At 40.6% G+C, this 15,654-nt stretch overlaps 1 protein-coding gene across 8 annotated transcripts in view; it reads right to left on the bottom strand.

Annotated features, from left to right (window-relative positions):
- The window catches only part of TET1 (tet methylcytosine dioxygenase 1), a 149,573-nt gene that overhangs the window by 43,550 nt on the left and 90,369 nt on the right, over window positions 1-15,654 (bottom strand). For all 8 annotated transcript variants that reach the window (XM_012451417.2, XM_012451418.2, XM_012451416.2 and 5 more), the window contains 2 exons: window positions 11,072-11,162; window positions 10,413-10,506 (listed from right to left, as the gene is read on the bottom strand). In XM_012451417.2, coding sequence (XP_012306840.2) covers window positions 10,413-10,506; window positions 11,072-11,162 — 185 coding nt within the window. The remainder of the gene's footprint in view (window positions 1-10,412; window positions 10,507-11,071; window positions 11,163-15,654) is intronic.

Genomic DNA, 15,654 nt, shown 5'->3' with positions numbered 1-15,654 from the left:
TGGTGAGCGCCTGTAATCCCAGCTACTTGGGAGGCTGAGGTAGTAGGATTGCCTCAACCCAGGAGGCAGAGATTACATTGAGCTGAGATCCTGCCTTTGCACTCCAGCCTGGGCAACTAGAGTGAAACTCTGTTTAATAATAAAATAAAATAAAAAGTGGCCAGTAACGCCTGTAATCCCATAACTTTGGGAAGCCGAGGCAGCAGATCACCTGAGGTCAGGAGTTCAAGACCAGACTGGCCAACATGGTGAAACCCCATCTCCATAAAAAAACACAAAAATTAGCTGGGCATGGTGGCAGGCACCTGTATCCCAACTTGGGAGGCTGAGGCGGGAAAACTGCTCAAACCTGGGAGACGGAGGTTGCAGTGAGCCCACACTGTGCCATTGCAATCCAGCCTGTGCAACAAGAGCAAAACTCTGTCTCAACAAAGAAAAAAAAGCAAAAAAAAAAGTTAAATTAAATTAAAAACCAAACTAAGCTGAAGTATCCAAGCTGTAAATTATAATTTTTTTAAAAGATTTTTATCTATGTAAAAAATAAGTCCCTGTAACACAATCTTACTTGTGAGGGTTCCAAAGGGAATAGGGTGCTTTGTCAGTGCCACAAATGATCTGAGCAGCATAGAAATTCTAGATCAGATTCAGACCTAGGAGCAACATTCATGTCAAGTGCAGGAGGTTATCTTTCCAAAGAAAGGTCACTTTTGAGTTTATCAATAATCATGTAAGAGACAAAGTAGAGTAAATTTTTCAAAACATAATGATGGTGGCCAACCCCTACGAAAAAAAAATAACCAGTTAACATTATTTAAAGCTACCTATGTATTACAAGAAAACAAGAGTTTTACAATACAATTCAACCTTTGTAGAGGGATTAATGACTGAGTTCATACAATGGGGTTCTGAAGCGTTGGGGACGTCTTGATCTGGCCACTGGTTACGTGGGTGTGTTCACTTTGTACTTCATTGGGCTGTACCTTTATGGCATATACACTTTTCTGTGGGTAAAATTTCCTTGAAAAATGAACTCTATGAACGAGTAGACAAACTAACATAAAAGGTGTACTAATGGCACATTAGCAGACAATAAGCTTAAGTAAAGAAAAACAGGTAAGTCAGCTTAATATTATCAATAATTAACAGTAACTTCTTGCCCACTGCCTAAATTTGATCACTGAAGAATAAAATGGCTGACTCACATTAGGAAGACATCATAGGCACCAAACAAGTAGCACCACCTTGTCTCTTTATCTTCCTGTCATGGTAATATACAAAGAGGTACCGTATTGGGCAGAAATAAGCAGTACCACGGTATAGCCCAGATATAACCAAGGCAGGTAATTAGGTAGAACCCTGGAAGAATGAACAACGACAACAAAAAAGGGAATGGTTTTGAAGATTGAAAACATGTATAAATCCAAGAAAGATGGTTTGAGGACTTTTGGATACTAGCTTCATCTCCAAACTTGGGTCACATCAGACAGGAGTGGTAAATAAAATGTTCACTTGCTGGGTTCGGTGGCTCATGCCTGTAATCCCAGCACTTTGGGAGGCAAAGGTGGGTGAATCACCCAGATCATGCCACTGTACTCTATCCTGGGCGACAGAATGAGACTTTATCCCCCCCACCCACACACACAAAAAAATTCACTTGGAGGTATTCATTACCATACCTGCTCTACTGACCAATACAGAATCCTATAGAGGGGAACTCATCATACGGTGCCCAATGTGAAGCACTCAGTCACTGGAGCCAACGAGGCCATCCACGGTTTGACTTACTTTCCCTACTTCTGCCATTACCCCAGAAGCTCAAGAAGGGAAGTATAAAAAGAGTAACAGAAAGTCTAAAGTGATTCTCCTACCTTGGCATCCTAAAGCTCTGGGATTACAGGTGTGAGCCACCGTGTACCTAGATGGGAAATTCTTTTTTATTTTTATTTTTCTATTTTTTGAGACAGAGTCTCACTCTATCACCCAGGCTGGAGTACAGTGGCATGATCTTGGCTCATTGCAACCTCTGCCTCCTGGGTTCAAGCGATTCTCCTGCCTCAGCCTCCCAAGTAGCTGGGATTACAGACTTGCACCACCATGCCCAGCTGATTTTCGTATTTTTAGCAAAGACAGGGTTTCACCATGTTGGCCAGGTTGGTCTCGAACTCTGGGCCTTAAGTGATCCACCTGTTCAGCCTCCCAAAGTGCTGGGATTATAGGTGTGGGCCACTGAGTCTGGCCAGTTGGGAAATTCTTAAATGTGATTTACTCACCACGTGCAGCTAATTTTTAAAATACTTTTTGTTTTTGGTTTTTTGTTTTTAATTTTCCTTTAATTTTAAAATTAATTTTCAACCTAATGGAATTAGATCACTTTTTGTTTTTTTTCTTTAGGCAGGTCTCACTCAGTCACCCAGGCTGGACGGCAATGGCACAACCTCAGTTCACTGCAACCTCCACCTCCTGAGTTCAAGAGATTCTAAGATGCATCTAAGAATCTACAATACCCTTTTCCTCAAAATCTACTGAAGAACAAGATAACTGGCTCCTCACAAGATCCAAAGTAACAGCAGAGAAAAAAAGAGTCAAAAATTTCTGCCAAATACTAATAATTATGTGAGAATATTAATGACCATCTGGCAAGGAAACATTTCAAGGGAAGAATAAAACAGTGTTGAGAACATAGGCAAAACAATGTAAGAACGGCTCACAAAGTGGTGCTGGCCAGTTAGAATTTGCTGTTAGACTTTTTGTGTGTGATCATTAAAAAGAGAAGCAATAGATCTCTCTTCCGAGAAAAGAAGACAAGAGGGCTGGGCACGGTGGCTCACGCCTGTAATCCCAGCATTTTGAGAGGTGGAGGTGGAGGTGGGCAGATCACTTGAGGTCAGGATTTCAAGACCAGCCTGGGCAACATGGCAAAGGCTGAGGCAGGAAAATCGCTTGAACCTGGGAGGAAGAAGTTGCAGTGAGCTGAGATCACACCACTGCACTCAAGCCTGGGCAACAGAGCACAATTAAGGGAAAAAAAAACAAAAGGGAGACAAGAGAAACACAAATTAAAATGAAAAAAGAAAGTGAATTAGGACAGAACTCTAATACTGTTAACAAACCTAAGCATACTAATAGATGAAATGATGCTTGATATAAATTAATGTTTTATAATAAAAACACAAAAAATTTACAGTATCCAAGGTGAAAAGTAAGTTTGGAGCAAAGCAATTCACTAGTTGCATGTGTATTCGATTTCTTAGTTCAAGATTCTTGACCTTCAGTTCCTCCCCCACCCACATACAGTCCACCCAACTGCACTAGTGTCATTCAAAATAACCTCATAGTAAATTTCTACAAACTATGTAGCACCCAGACAGATCTAATTCTCTGTTTAAAATTGTCTTAAATTTTTTCCCACCTTCCTTCATGGACATTTTTTTTTTTTTTAAGAAAGAAAGAAAAAAAAGAATGAAGAAGAGGAAGAAAAAGAGAAAGAGAGAGAGAATGGGAGTATTGCTTTCTTGCCCAGGCTAGAATGCAGTTTAGTAATGGGTATTGAAAACCTCTTTTATACCAATAATTATACTTAATGATGTAGACAGGAAGGAATAAGGGAAGAAAATAACAAACAAGCAGCCAACCAATATTTCATTTAAACCTATGAAATGCTATGCGATTACTGAGGGGTGATTTACTTCCAATTATGTAGTCACTTTTGGAATAGGTGTGAGGTGGTAATGTATGTTTTGTGTATTTGAAGTGGAGAGTTCTATAAATGTTTATTAAGTTTACTTGTTCCAGGTCTGAGTTCAAGTCCTGGATGTCCTTGTTAATTTTCTGTCTCGTTAATCTATAGAATCGTTAGCTCTTCTTGTTACATTGATCCTTTTACCATTATGTAATGTCCTTCTTTGCCTCTTTTGATCTTTGTTGCTTTAAAGTCTACTTTATCAGAGGTGAGAATTGCATCTCCTGCTTTTTGTTTATTTGTTTATTTTTACTCTCTGTTTGGTTGGTAAATCTTCCCCCTTCTCTTTGTTTTGAGTCTTTGTGTATCATTGCATTTGAGATGGGCCTGGATGCAGCATACCAGTGGGTTGTGGCTTTTTATCCAATTAGAATATATATAAGGTTAATACTGGCATTTGATGCTAGCTGGCTGTTTTGCCCATTAGTTAGTGTAAATTTTTCATTTTGTTAATGCTCTTTGCTTTTTGATATATTTTTGAAAAGGCTAATATTGGTTGTTCCTTTATATGTATAGTACTTCTTTCAGAAGCTCTTGTAAAGCAGGCCTGGTGGTGGTGAAGTCTCTAAGTACTTGTTTGTTCACAAAATATTTAATTTTTCCTTTGCTTATAAAGCTTAGTTTGGCTGGATATGTAATTCTGGGTTGAAAGTTCTTTTCTTTAAGGATGTTAAATATTGGTCCCCACTCTTTTCTGGCTTGTAGGGTTTCTGCTGAGAGATCTGCTGTAAGTCTGATAGGTTTCCCTTTATGGGTAACCTGACCTTTCTCTCTGGCTGCCCTTAGTATTTTCTCCTTCATTTCAACCCTAATAAATCTGGCGATTATGTGCCTTGGGGTTGGTCTTCTTGAAGAATATCTTTGTGGTGTTCTCTGTATTACCTGGAGTTGAATGTTACCCTGCGTTGCTAGGTTGGGAAAGTTTTCCTTAATGATATCCTGAAGAGTATTTTCCAACTTAGATTCATTCTCTTCGTCACATTCAGGTACACCTATCAAACATAAATTAGGTCTTTTCACATAGTCCCATATTTCCTGGAGACTTTGCTCATTCCTTTTTATGTTTTTTTCTGCAATCTTGTCTTCTCGTTTCATTTCACTGAGCTGGTCCTCGACTTCTGATATCCTTTCTTCTGCTTGATCAATTTGACTGTTTAAACTTGTGCATACTTTGCGAAGTTCTCGTGTTGTGTTTTTCAGCTCCATCAATTCACTTATATTCCTCTCTAAATTGTCCATTCTCGTTAACATTTCGTCAAACCTTTTTTCAAGGTTCTTAGTTTCTTTGCATTGAGTTAGAACAAGTTCTTTTAATTCAGAGAAGTTTCTTATCACCCACCTTTTGAAACCTGCTTCTGTTATTGGAACACACTCGTTCTCCATTAAGCCTTGTTCCGTTACTGATGAGGAACTGCGATCCCCTGTAGAGGGTGAGGCATTCTGATTTTGAGTATTCTCTGCCTTTTTAGGCTGGTTTCTTCCCTTCATTATATATTTATCCCTCTGTCGTCTTTGTAATTACCGACTTTCTAACTAGGTCTCTGAGCGGACGTCCAACTTGTTGATTCCCAGTGCCGAAATCTGAGCAATCCACTGTGCCGGCCAAAACAGCGGTGTTAAGATTGATGGTGCTTTTCTGCCCAGGAATCTCTGGACTCTGCACCAAGAACTGCCGTGCTAAGGCGCCAGCAAAACCGCTGCACCGGCCACAAGAGTCGCCCTGGCGACCCGTGGGGCTCCTCCGCTGGGAATCTCTTGGTCCGTGAGCAACAAATATTCGTCTGAAAGTGTGGCATCCTCTCGTTCTCTGCGCTTTCACTGGGAGCTACGAGCCCGAGCTGCTAGTGATCAGCCATCTTGGATCCCACCTCTGGTCTTAGTTCCATGGACATTTTTAAATTCCAATTTTCATTCAACCTCTACCTAAGTTCAAGTGTGGGTGGGCAACTCCAGCAGATTCCTAGCTCTAATAACTCAGTTTCCATGCTTCAGCAAATAACTAATAATGAATACCACAGCCACACTTTATCAAGATACCAATTCAAATTAAAAATACTCAACTTTCTTTTCTCTTTGTAGGCAGGACTCGTTCTGTCACTCAGGCTGGAGTGCAGTGGCCTGAGAATGGTTCACTACAACCACCTCCTCCTAGGGGCAAGCCATTGTCCTGCCTGAGTCTCCCAAGGAGATGGAACCACAGACACACACCACCACACTCAGCTAATTTTTAATTTTTATTTTTTGTAAAGTCTCACTATGTTGCCCAGGCTGGTCTCCAACTACTGGGCTCTAGTGATCCTCCCACCTCAGCCTCCCAAAGTGCTGGGATTAACTACAGTTATACAGATAAGGAGGCACTGCGCTCACCTGGGAATTTTTGTTTTGTTTTGTTTTGTTTTCAGACAGACTGTGGCTCTGTTGCCCAGGCTGGAGTGTAGTGGCATAATCTGCAAACTCTGCCTCCCAGGTTCAAGCGATTCTTGTGCTTCAGCCCCTGGTTAGCTGGGACTACAGGTGCACGTGACCACGCCTGGCTAATTTTTTGTATTTTGGTAGAGACCAGGTTTCACTATGTTGTCCATGCTGGTCTTGAACTCCTGAGCTCCCGAAGTTCTGGGATTACAGGCATGACCCACCATGTCCAGCCCTACAACAATTTTCTAAATAGTCATATACAAACTCCATATTAATTGAGTCAACACAAATTTATTAAGTGCTAATTCTAGGCTCAATATTACGATAAGCAAAAGCAGTGAACAATATGTATTTTAAGTAAGATAACCTGGAAAGATTGGAAAAATAAAGTTTGGCTAACATTATGATTTTTCTGACATATATAATCAGTAAAGAAACCTATTTTATCTTCATACAAATGCAATAGTATGGCCGGGCGAGGTGGCTCACGTCTGTAATCCCAGCACTTTGGGAGGCCGAGGCAGACAGATCACCTGAGGCCAGAAGTTCAAGACCAGCCTGTCCAACATGGAGAAACCCCTGTCTCTACTAAAAATGCAAAATTAGCCAGGTGTGATGGCACGTGCCTGTAGTACTGTAATCCTAGCTACTCAGGAGGCTGAGGCAGGAGAATTGCTTGAACCCCATAGGTATAGGTTGTGGTGAGCCAAGATCACGACATTACACTCTAGCAGAGGCAACAAGAGTGAAACTCAGTCTCAGAAAAAAAAAAATGCAATAGTATTACATGGTTTTGTTATCAAGATTACACTTTTGAATCGTCATTAGTAGATAGCAAAATTTTTTTTTTTTTTTTTTTTTTTTTTGAGACGGAGTTTCGCTCTTGATACCCAGGCTGGAGCGCAATGGCGCGATCTCGGCTCACTGCAATCTCCGCCTCCTGGGTTCAGGCAATTCTCCTGCCTCAGCCTCCTGAGTAGCTGGGATTACAGGCACGCGCCACCATGCCCAGCTAATTTTTTGTATTAGTAGAGACGGGGTTTCACCATGTTGACCAGGATGGTCTCGATCTCTTGACCTCGTGATCCACCCGCCTCGGCCTCCCAAAGTGCTGGGATTACAGGCTTGAGCCACCGCGCCCGGCCGATAGCAAAATTTTCATTATGTTGCTCAGCAGCAGTGCTTTATTTCATTTCTTATCATTGGATTATTTTTGCATTTGTGAAAAGAGCCAGATATACATTAGTATATACAAAGGTATTATTCTCATTCTGAAAAGACATATTGCACAAGAGAAAATAAGATAGCAATTCAAATATACCTGCTTCATGAAAAATGCCAAATACCTTCTGTACCTAATAACCCTAAGGATTTAAATAGAATGTTGCCGCTGGGGCTGGTGGCTCACACCTGTAATCCCAGGACTTTGGGAGACTGGGGCAGACAGAGGCTTGAGTTCAAGACAAGCTTGGGCAACATAGCAAAACCTCGACACTACAAAAAAGAAGAAAAAATTAACCAGGCATGGTGGCGTGCCCATGTAGTCCTTGCTAATTGCCAGGCTAAGGTGGGTGGATCACTTGAGCCTGGGGTTCAAGACTGTAGTGAACTATGTGTTAGTGCAGTGGTCCCCAACCTTTTCAGCACCAGGGGCCCGTTTCATGGAAGACAATTTTTCCATGAACATGGGGCTGGGGAGAGAGGTTTTGGGATGACGCAAGGGCATTACCTTTGTTATGCACTTTATTTCTATTATTATTACGTTATAATATATAATAAAGTAATTATACAACTCACCATAATGTAGAATCAGCAGGAGCCCTTAGCTTGTGTTCCTACAACTAGGTGGTCCCATTGGGGGTGATGGAAGACAGTGACAGATCATCAAGCATCAGATTCAGGAGAGCACAACCTACATCCCTCACATGTACAGTTCACAATAGGGTTTGCAATCCTATTAGAATCTAATGCCACTGCTGATCTTACAGGAGGCAGAGCTCAGGTGGTAATGCTAGCAATGGGCAGTGGCTATAAATACAGATGAAGCTTCACTTGCTCGCCTGCTGCTCACCTCCTGCCTTGAGGTCAGGTTCCTACTAGTCCATGGCCCAGGGGTTAGGGACCCCCGTGTTAGTGCCCTCTAACCCAGGCAACACAGACAGACTTATCTCCAAAACAAACAAATAAAATTTCACTAGGGAAAAATACTAAACAGAAAGTTGCTAGCAAAATATTTAAAATACAGGGTTTATATTTGCCTTCTTCTTTTTTTTTTTTTTTTGTTTTTGAGATGGAGTTTCGCTTTTGTTTCCCAGGCTCCCGAGTAGCTGGGATTACAGGCATGTGCCACCACTCCCGGCTAATTTTGTATTTTCAGTAGAGATGGGGTTGTTTCACCATGTTAGCCAGGATGGTCTTGAACTCCCAGCCTCAGGTGATCTGCATGCCTCAGCCTCCCAAAGTGCTGGGATTACAGGCGTGAGCCACTGCACCCGGCCTATATTTGCCTTCTTTTTTTTTTCTTTTTAAAAATATTTTCTCTCTTTTTAAGACGGGGTTTCACCATGTTGGTCAGGCTGGTCTTGAACTCCTGACCTCAGGTGATCCACCCGCCTTGGCCTCCAAAGTGCTTGGATTACAGGCGTGACCCACCACGCCCGGGTATTTGCCTTCTTAAGAAAAAAAAAAGAACTATATACTACAATTCTTTATATCACTGTCATTAATATTATATTAGAAAGGGTTTTAAAGACAGGAAAAAGAAATCATTTCCAATCCCACCAATAAGCCTAGTTACCTTGCTCTCCTTTGGATACTCTCTGTAAGGGAAGCCAGCTGCTTCATCATGAGGACATACTCATTCCTTGCTACTTAATAAACAATTCAGAAATAGCTAACAGATACAGTTCAATAAATCTGTAACAACCATCAGTGCCAGATATTGGGAACCAATTGTGTGCTTTATTTCATCAAATGTACAAGGTACTATGTATAGGCCAGACACAAAAGAACAAAACAAAATAAAAGTATACTGTTTGAGAAATCTATAACTGGCAGGAGAAAGGCGAAGAGCAAGAAAATTATTACCACAAAGCCAGCATGGGAGATTTATAAGGGAATCTAGTTTATTTTATTTTTTATTTTTTTTAAGCGATGTGGGTGGGGTCTTGCTATGTTGCTCAGGCTGGAGTGCAGTGGCTGGCTATGGATTCACAGGAGCCATCATAGTGCACTGTGACCTTGAACAACTGGCCTCAACCTCTGGAGGTGATAAAAGACACTGTAGCTTCCTCCTTGCCCTCTTTTTATTCACTCACTCTGGGGGAAACCAAGCTGCCGTGTTATGAAAACATTTAAGATGAGGAAGAACTGAGGCCTCCAGCCAACAGCCATCAAAGAACGAAGGCCTCCTGCAAGTGAGCTTGGAAGTGGGCCCTCCAGCTGCACCACTCTTCCCCTGTCAAGTTTTCAGATGATTGCATCCTCATATGAGCCTATGCCAGAAGCACTGCTTGGATTCCCAACTCACTAAAACTGCAGGAGATAATACCTGTTTGTTATTCAAAGATGCTGAACAGTGACAGATAATGAATACAGGTCTTATCAGTTAGTTCCCTAAATACTATTTATAAAACATAAACCAGATAACACATCTCCGTCTAAAATACTTCAAAGCCTTCATGTTACTCCTGGGCTAAAACCGCAGCTCCTCACTATGGCCTACAAAATCATTCACCTTTTACCCCCACCTGGTTCAATTAACTATCATCTTAATTTCAAATAATTCTGCTTTCTTAACCCAAGATCTTTTTTGTTGCGGTTTTCTCTGCTTAGGAATTCTACTCCCTGCTTATCCTCTTCATACTTAGTTTCTTTTTCTCACTCCTTTCTCAGCTCAAATGTTCCCTTCCTTGAAAGGCATTCCCTGATAACCCACGCTGCTATATATTTTTTTGAGATGGAGTCTCACTTTGTCGCCAGGCTCACTTTTGTCATGCAGTGGCATGATCATGGCTCACTGCAACCTTCGCCTCCTGGATCAAAGCAATTCTCCTGCCTCAGCCTCCCTAATAGCTGGGACTACAGGCACCTGTCACCACCCCTGGCTAATTTTTGCATTTTTAGTAGAGGCCTCACACACAACCACAAATAAAATAAATGAATAAATAAAACAAAGGTCACTCTGGCTATTGAAAATGTATAAATATCAGCTCTGGATAACAAGCTTCAAAACAATCTATAAATAGGAAACACTTACCCACTTAGCAATTGGACACCCATGAGAGCTTTTCCCTTCTTTGCCGGTGTACACTACTATTTCTATCCTTATTGCATTTCCTTTTTCACCATACCTGAGTATAAAACACAGTGAAGGGAATGTACTAATTAATTACAATATGTATTTAAGGCTTCAGCTTTGAACATGTTAATATGTTTAAGATCTAGATGTACAGAAGTTCAAAAATCAAACACTCCTCATGATTTACTTTTGTTAAACATCTGCTTTTGTGTGGCAGGTATTTTAATTTGTTATCCAGTCCTACTCACTTATCCTTAAAGATCACTCTTTAAAAACAGGCTGACTGCAAGACAAGCAATGGGGATGTAGGGTATGCAGTGTCAAGGGTGGTAATTTGACCTATTTCTACCATTGTACAATAATATAAAAAGTACTTCTGAGTTTATCAAAGACAATTAGCCTTGCTTTGTGGGTGCTCTTTTATATGCCCAACAGCTTGTATGATGGGTGGCTCAGGAGGGACACCGGGACATCCCTCCTTTGTTGGGCCCTAAGAAACATCCAACTCATACTCCTGAACATTTTTCAATCACGTCATTTGTTCCCACAGATGATTTATCTGCATTGAGTCAGATCCACAGTAAGAATGATTTTAACAGGGAAGCGTATTTCCTCACCTATTCTCCATGATTTCCCTGACAGCAGCAACACTTGGTCCTGCCCCAAGGTGTGTATAATATGGGCCTTTGTCTTTTTGTATTACTCGATCTGTGGAAGGAATAAGATTATTAGACCCAAAGCTTTACAGAATTGCATAGGGGACAGGAGAAGCTATTTTTATATTTTTTGTTCCCCCTCAATTCAGAACCATGAATCTTGACAAGGTTTTGGTAAGCTTTGATAATTAATGTCAAGGACAACAGGCCACGGAATTTAGTTTTTAATGTTCCTTTCTTCCTGCCCCTAACGAATTCTTTCTTCCTCTGAAAATCAGAGGAGAAAAAAACTACTTTAAGATGTGGGTCATATTTATACTCCTATCTCCTGCTTAAAAAAAACTGTATTAATTGAGGTATAATGTTAAAAGTTATTCAAGAGCAATAAATCTTAAAGGTTGGCCTCAGAATCCTATTAAAATTGAGCAGAGCAATTTCATTGCAGACAATTTATTCTATTATATAATTATCAAAAAGAGAGCAAAACACTCAACATCTGTCAATAACATGCAGTTTAAATAAATCATGGGATGTTTATAAAGTGGAATACAATAAATCTACTGAAACAGCATTTATAAAACATTTAAAAAGCAACAATATAATTACATTTAAAAACCAAGTTGAAAAATTGTTTTAAATTTTTGTAAAAATGGAAACAAAACTAAAATCAATAATCTTTTACATAGAAAACTATAACAAAAGTTTTATCTTCAGAGAATGAGAGTATGGGAAGATGTTTGTGTCATATTTCTGTACCACTTGAATTTTTGTGAGGATTTAATTTTGTGTTTCTTTAAAAATGTCTTTTTTTTTTGAGATGGAGTTTCGCTCGTTACCCAGGCTGGAGTGCAATGGCGCGACCTCGGCTCACCACAACCTCCACCTCCTGGGTTCAAGCAATTCTCCTGCCTGAGCCTCCCGAGTAGCTGGGACTACACCATGCCCAGCTAATTTTTGTATTTTTAGTAGAGACGGGGTTTCACCTTGTTGACCAGGATGGTCTTGATCTCTTGACCTCCTGATTCACCCGCCTCGGCCTCCCAAAGTGCTGGGATTATAGGCTTGAGCCACCGCGCCCGACTGGCCATTTTTTTTTCTTTCCTGAAACGGAGTCTTGCTTTGTAGCCCAGATTGGAGCGAAGTGGCATGATCTCAGCTCCCTGCAAACTCCGCCTCCTGGGTCCCGGTTCAAGCAATTCTCCTGCCTCAGCCTCTTGAGTAGATTGGATTACAGGCACACGCCACCGTGCCCAGCTAATTTTTACTGCTGTACACTACTATTTCTATCCTTATTCTATTTCTTTTTGACTTTCCCCGAGTATAAAACACAGTGAAGGGAATGTACTAATTTATTTTTTAGTGTTTTTAGTACAGACGGGGTTTCACCAGGTTGGCCAGGTTGGTCTTGAACGCCTGACCTCGTGATTTGCCCACCTCGGCCTCCCAAAGTGCAAGGATTACAGTCCTGAGCCACCGCGCCCAGCCTAAAAATGCTATTTTTAATTTGGACCCTTAGACTCATGTGAACAAGAATTACTGGGGAACTTCTGCATTTCATGAATTTCTAGCCATGGTATACCTACACCAAAAAGTCATTTTGATTAGATGTCAAATACTAGCAGAATTACTTCTGTAGCTTCTTTTTAATTTTTTTTTTTTTTTTGAGACAGAGTTTTGCTCTTGTTGTTCAGGCTGGAAAACAGTGACACCACCTTGACTCACTGAAACCTTCACCTCCAGGGTTCAAGTGATTCTTCTGTCTTAGCCTCCCAAGTAGCTGGGATTACAGGCATGTGCCACCACGTTGGCTAATTTTGTACTTTTAGTAGAGATGGGGTTTCACCACGTTGGCCAGGCTGGTCTGGAACTCCTAACCTAGGTGATCTGCCCGCTTCAACCTCCCAAAAGTGCTGGGATTACAGGTGTGAGTCACCATGCCCAGCCTATTTCTGTGGCTTCTTAAGAAATATACACTTGATAGATTTTATCTTATTCTTGGTGATCTACAGCAGTGATTTTGAACCCAGGGAATGTTGCCGCTAAGGAGACTCTTGGAAATACCTGGAGACATTTTTGGTGTGACAATTCAGCAGTTATGTGTGTGCAATACTACTGGCATCTAGTGGATAGAGGTTAGGGGTGCTGCTAAACATCCCATAATGCATAAGACAGCTCCTCACAACAAAGAATTATGAAGGATAAAATACCAGTAGTGCTCAGTTTGAAGAATCCTAATCTAGTGATGAATTACTCTATTTTGCTAGAACATAATTCTGCCATGGAAATTCTTTACCTTCAGATATGATAGTACTACTTGGGATGATTGGGTAAAAGTGACTGACTGGTAGGTCACTTTTTGTTTCTCTGTATTTAAGTGCCTTTTTCTACACAATGAGCACAATAAATTCACATGTAATGATTTACTAAAGACATGTTAGTGACAGTAAATAAAACAGCTAAGTCCACTGCAGGTACTTATTCAACTTTGAATGCCTGGCTATCTATTCCTATATGCTGTGACTAGTTATTTTGCATAAGGAAAGAGTCTTCAAACTAGAAAATCATCCTTTTAAAAACATGCACGTAGAAAAAGTAGTCTAGCTCAGGTATATAAACATTAATGGTATGTATTTGTTGAACTAGAGGCCTTATTTCCATTTGTAAGGATGTTCAGAAAAGTGTTCTCCCTTTCACAGTTCAGATTTATTAAGCAACATTGTGTAAGTTATAAGGATAGGCTCTGGGGTTGAAGACTGCTGTCTCTAAGTCCCAGTTCAGTTACTGGATAGTTATGAAAGTCTCTGTGCTTCAGCTTCTGCATTTGCATAATGGGGATAATAAGCCCCCCTCTGAAGAGCTGCTGTGAACATAACAAGTCAAGGGCAAGGCACAGTATCAAACTTGTAGTAAGAACTCCAGAATGGAAGCCAGTATCAGGATTACATCCTTCTCTCTTTAATTCAAGAATCTTATTCTCCCAATTCAACTCCACTCAGACAACATTGTCACTGTTTCCAAACTGTGAGATTCTTCTCACAGGAGCCTATCCTTGATGACTGGCACATCATAGTTTGTCAAAACTGTGTTAGCTGGGGTGGTGGCTCACGCCTGTAATCCCAGCACATGAGGAAGCCGAGGCGCAAGGATCATTGAGACCAAGAGTTCAAGACTAGTCTGGGTAACAAAGTGAGATCCCATATCCACAAACAAACAAAATAAACCAAAACAAAAACCTAAAAAACACTGTGTATTGAATGATGAGCAGAAAAATGGAAGGATATTATTTACGAACAACAAGCGTACTTTGGAAAAACAAGAATCAAATATTATCACTACAATACACTATTTTTTCTTTTTTTTTGAGACGGAGTGTCACTCTGTCGTTCAGGCTGGAGTGCAGTGGCACAATCTTGGCTCACTGCAACCTCCGTCCCCCAGGTTCAAGCCATTCTCCTGCCTCAGCCTCCTGAGCAACTGGGATTATAGGCACCCATCACCGCACCTGGCTATTTTCTGTGTTTTTAGTAGAGACGGCATTTCACCATGTTGGCCAGGCTGGTTTCGAACTCCTGACCTCAGGTGATCCACCCGCCTCAGGCTCCCAAAGTGCTGGGATTAAAAGTGTGAGCCACTGTGCCCAGCCACACTACACTATTTTTTCTATCAGCATGATATATTTATCCTTCCTAACAATTCATCCTGGAATGTAATATTGAACCACCTACTTCCATTAAAAATATCTCTGTGCCTCAGTATAACAAATAATTATGAAGGCAAATATTGAGTCTTTATGATTTGGAGCCATATTTTAAATAAGACTTTCAATAACTAAACCTATTTGGATGAAGTTCAAAACATTTTTTTTTACAAAATTTATTCTATCACCCTTGTATAATGATAGACAAAATAATGGGGCTTCAAGCAGCCTAATGAATCTTAATGACATAATCTATTTAATTTCCCTATTTTTTTACAGCTATATTAGAGTTGACAGGTTTCTTAGAAGAGTGCTTACCTGATATTTGACCATAGACAGTAACTAATCAGTACAGCATTCAAATTAAGCTTTCACATGTTTCAACCAGAGAAAATTTCTCCTAAGATCTATCTGAGAATCTTTCCCCAGTAAGATTTTCTCAGGGCTTTTAACACACTAATAAAACTAAATGTTTCAGAATTTTCTCTTTCAATGACTCCTAAGGCACAAAAATGTATATATACATTGGTTAGGGATCAGTCCATGAGTCAGGTATTAGCACATGACTCATGTTAGCCCACTGGTTAGTCTTTGATTTTTTGAAATAGGAAATCGGTATTTATCAAACAAATTTGTTAAAAATGTTGAGACTCGGCCGGGCGCAGTGGCTCACACCTGTAATCCCAGCACTTTGGGAGGCCAAGGTGGGTGGATCACCTGAGGTCGGGAGTTCAAGACCATCCTCACCAACATGGTGAAACCTTGTCTCTACTAAAAATACAAAAATTAGCTGGGCATGGTGGTGCATGCCCATAATCCCAGCTACTCAAGAAACTGAGGCAGGAGA

The sequence above is a fragment of the Aotus nancymaae genome, unplaced genomic scaffold (assembly GCF_030222135.1).
Source record: "Aotus nancymaae isolate 86718 unplaced genomic scaffold, 86718_ANA_hifiasm-v0.15.2.pri h1tg000010l, whole genome shotgun sequence".
NCBI classification, from domain to species: domain Eukaryota; kingdom Metazoa; phylum Chordata; class Mammalia; order Primates; family Aotidae; genus Aotus; species Aotus nancymaae.
Note: the sequence above shows the minus strand (reverse complement) of the source record. Positions and strands in the feature narration are given on the sequence as shown.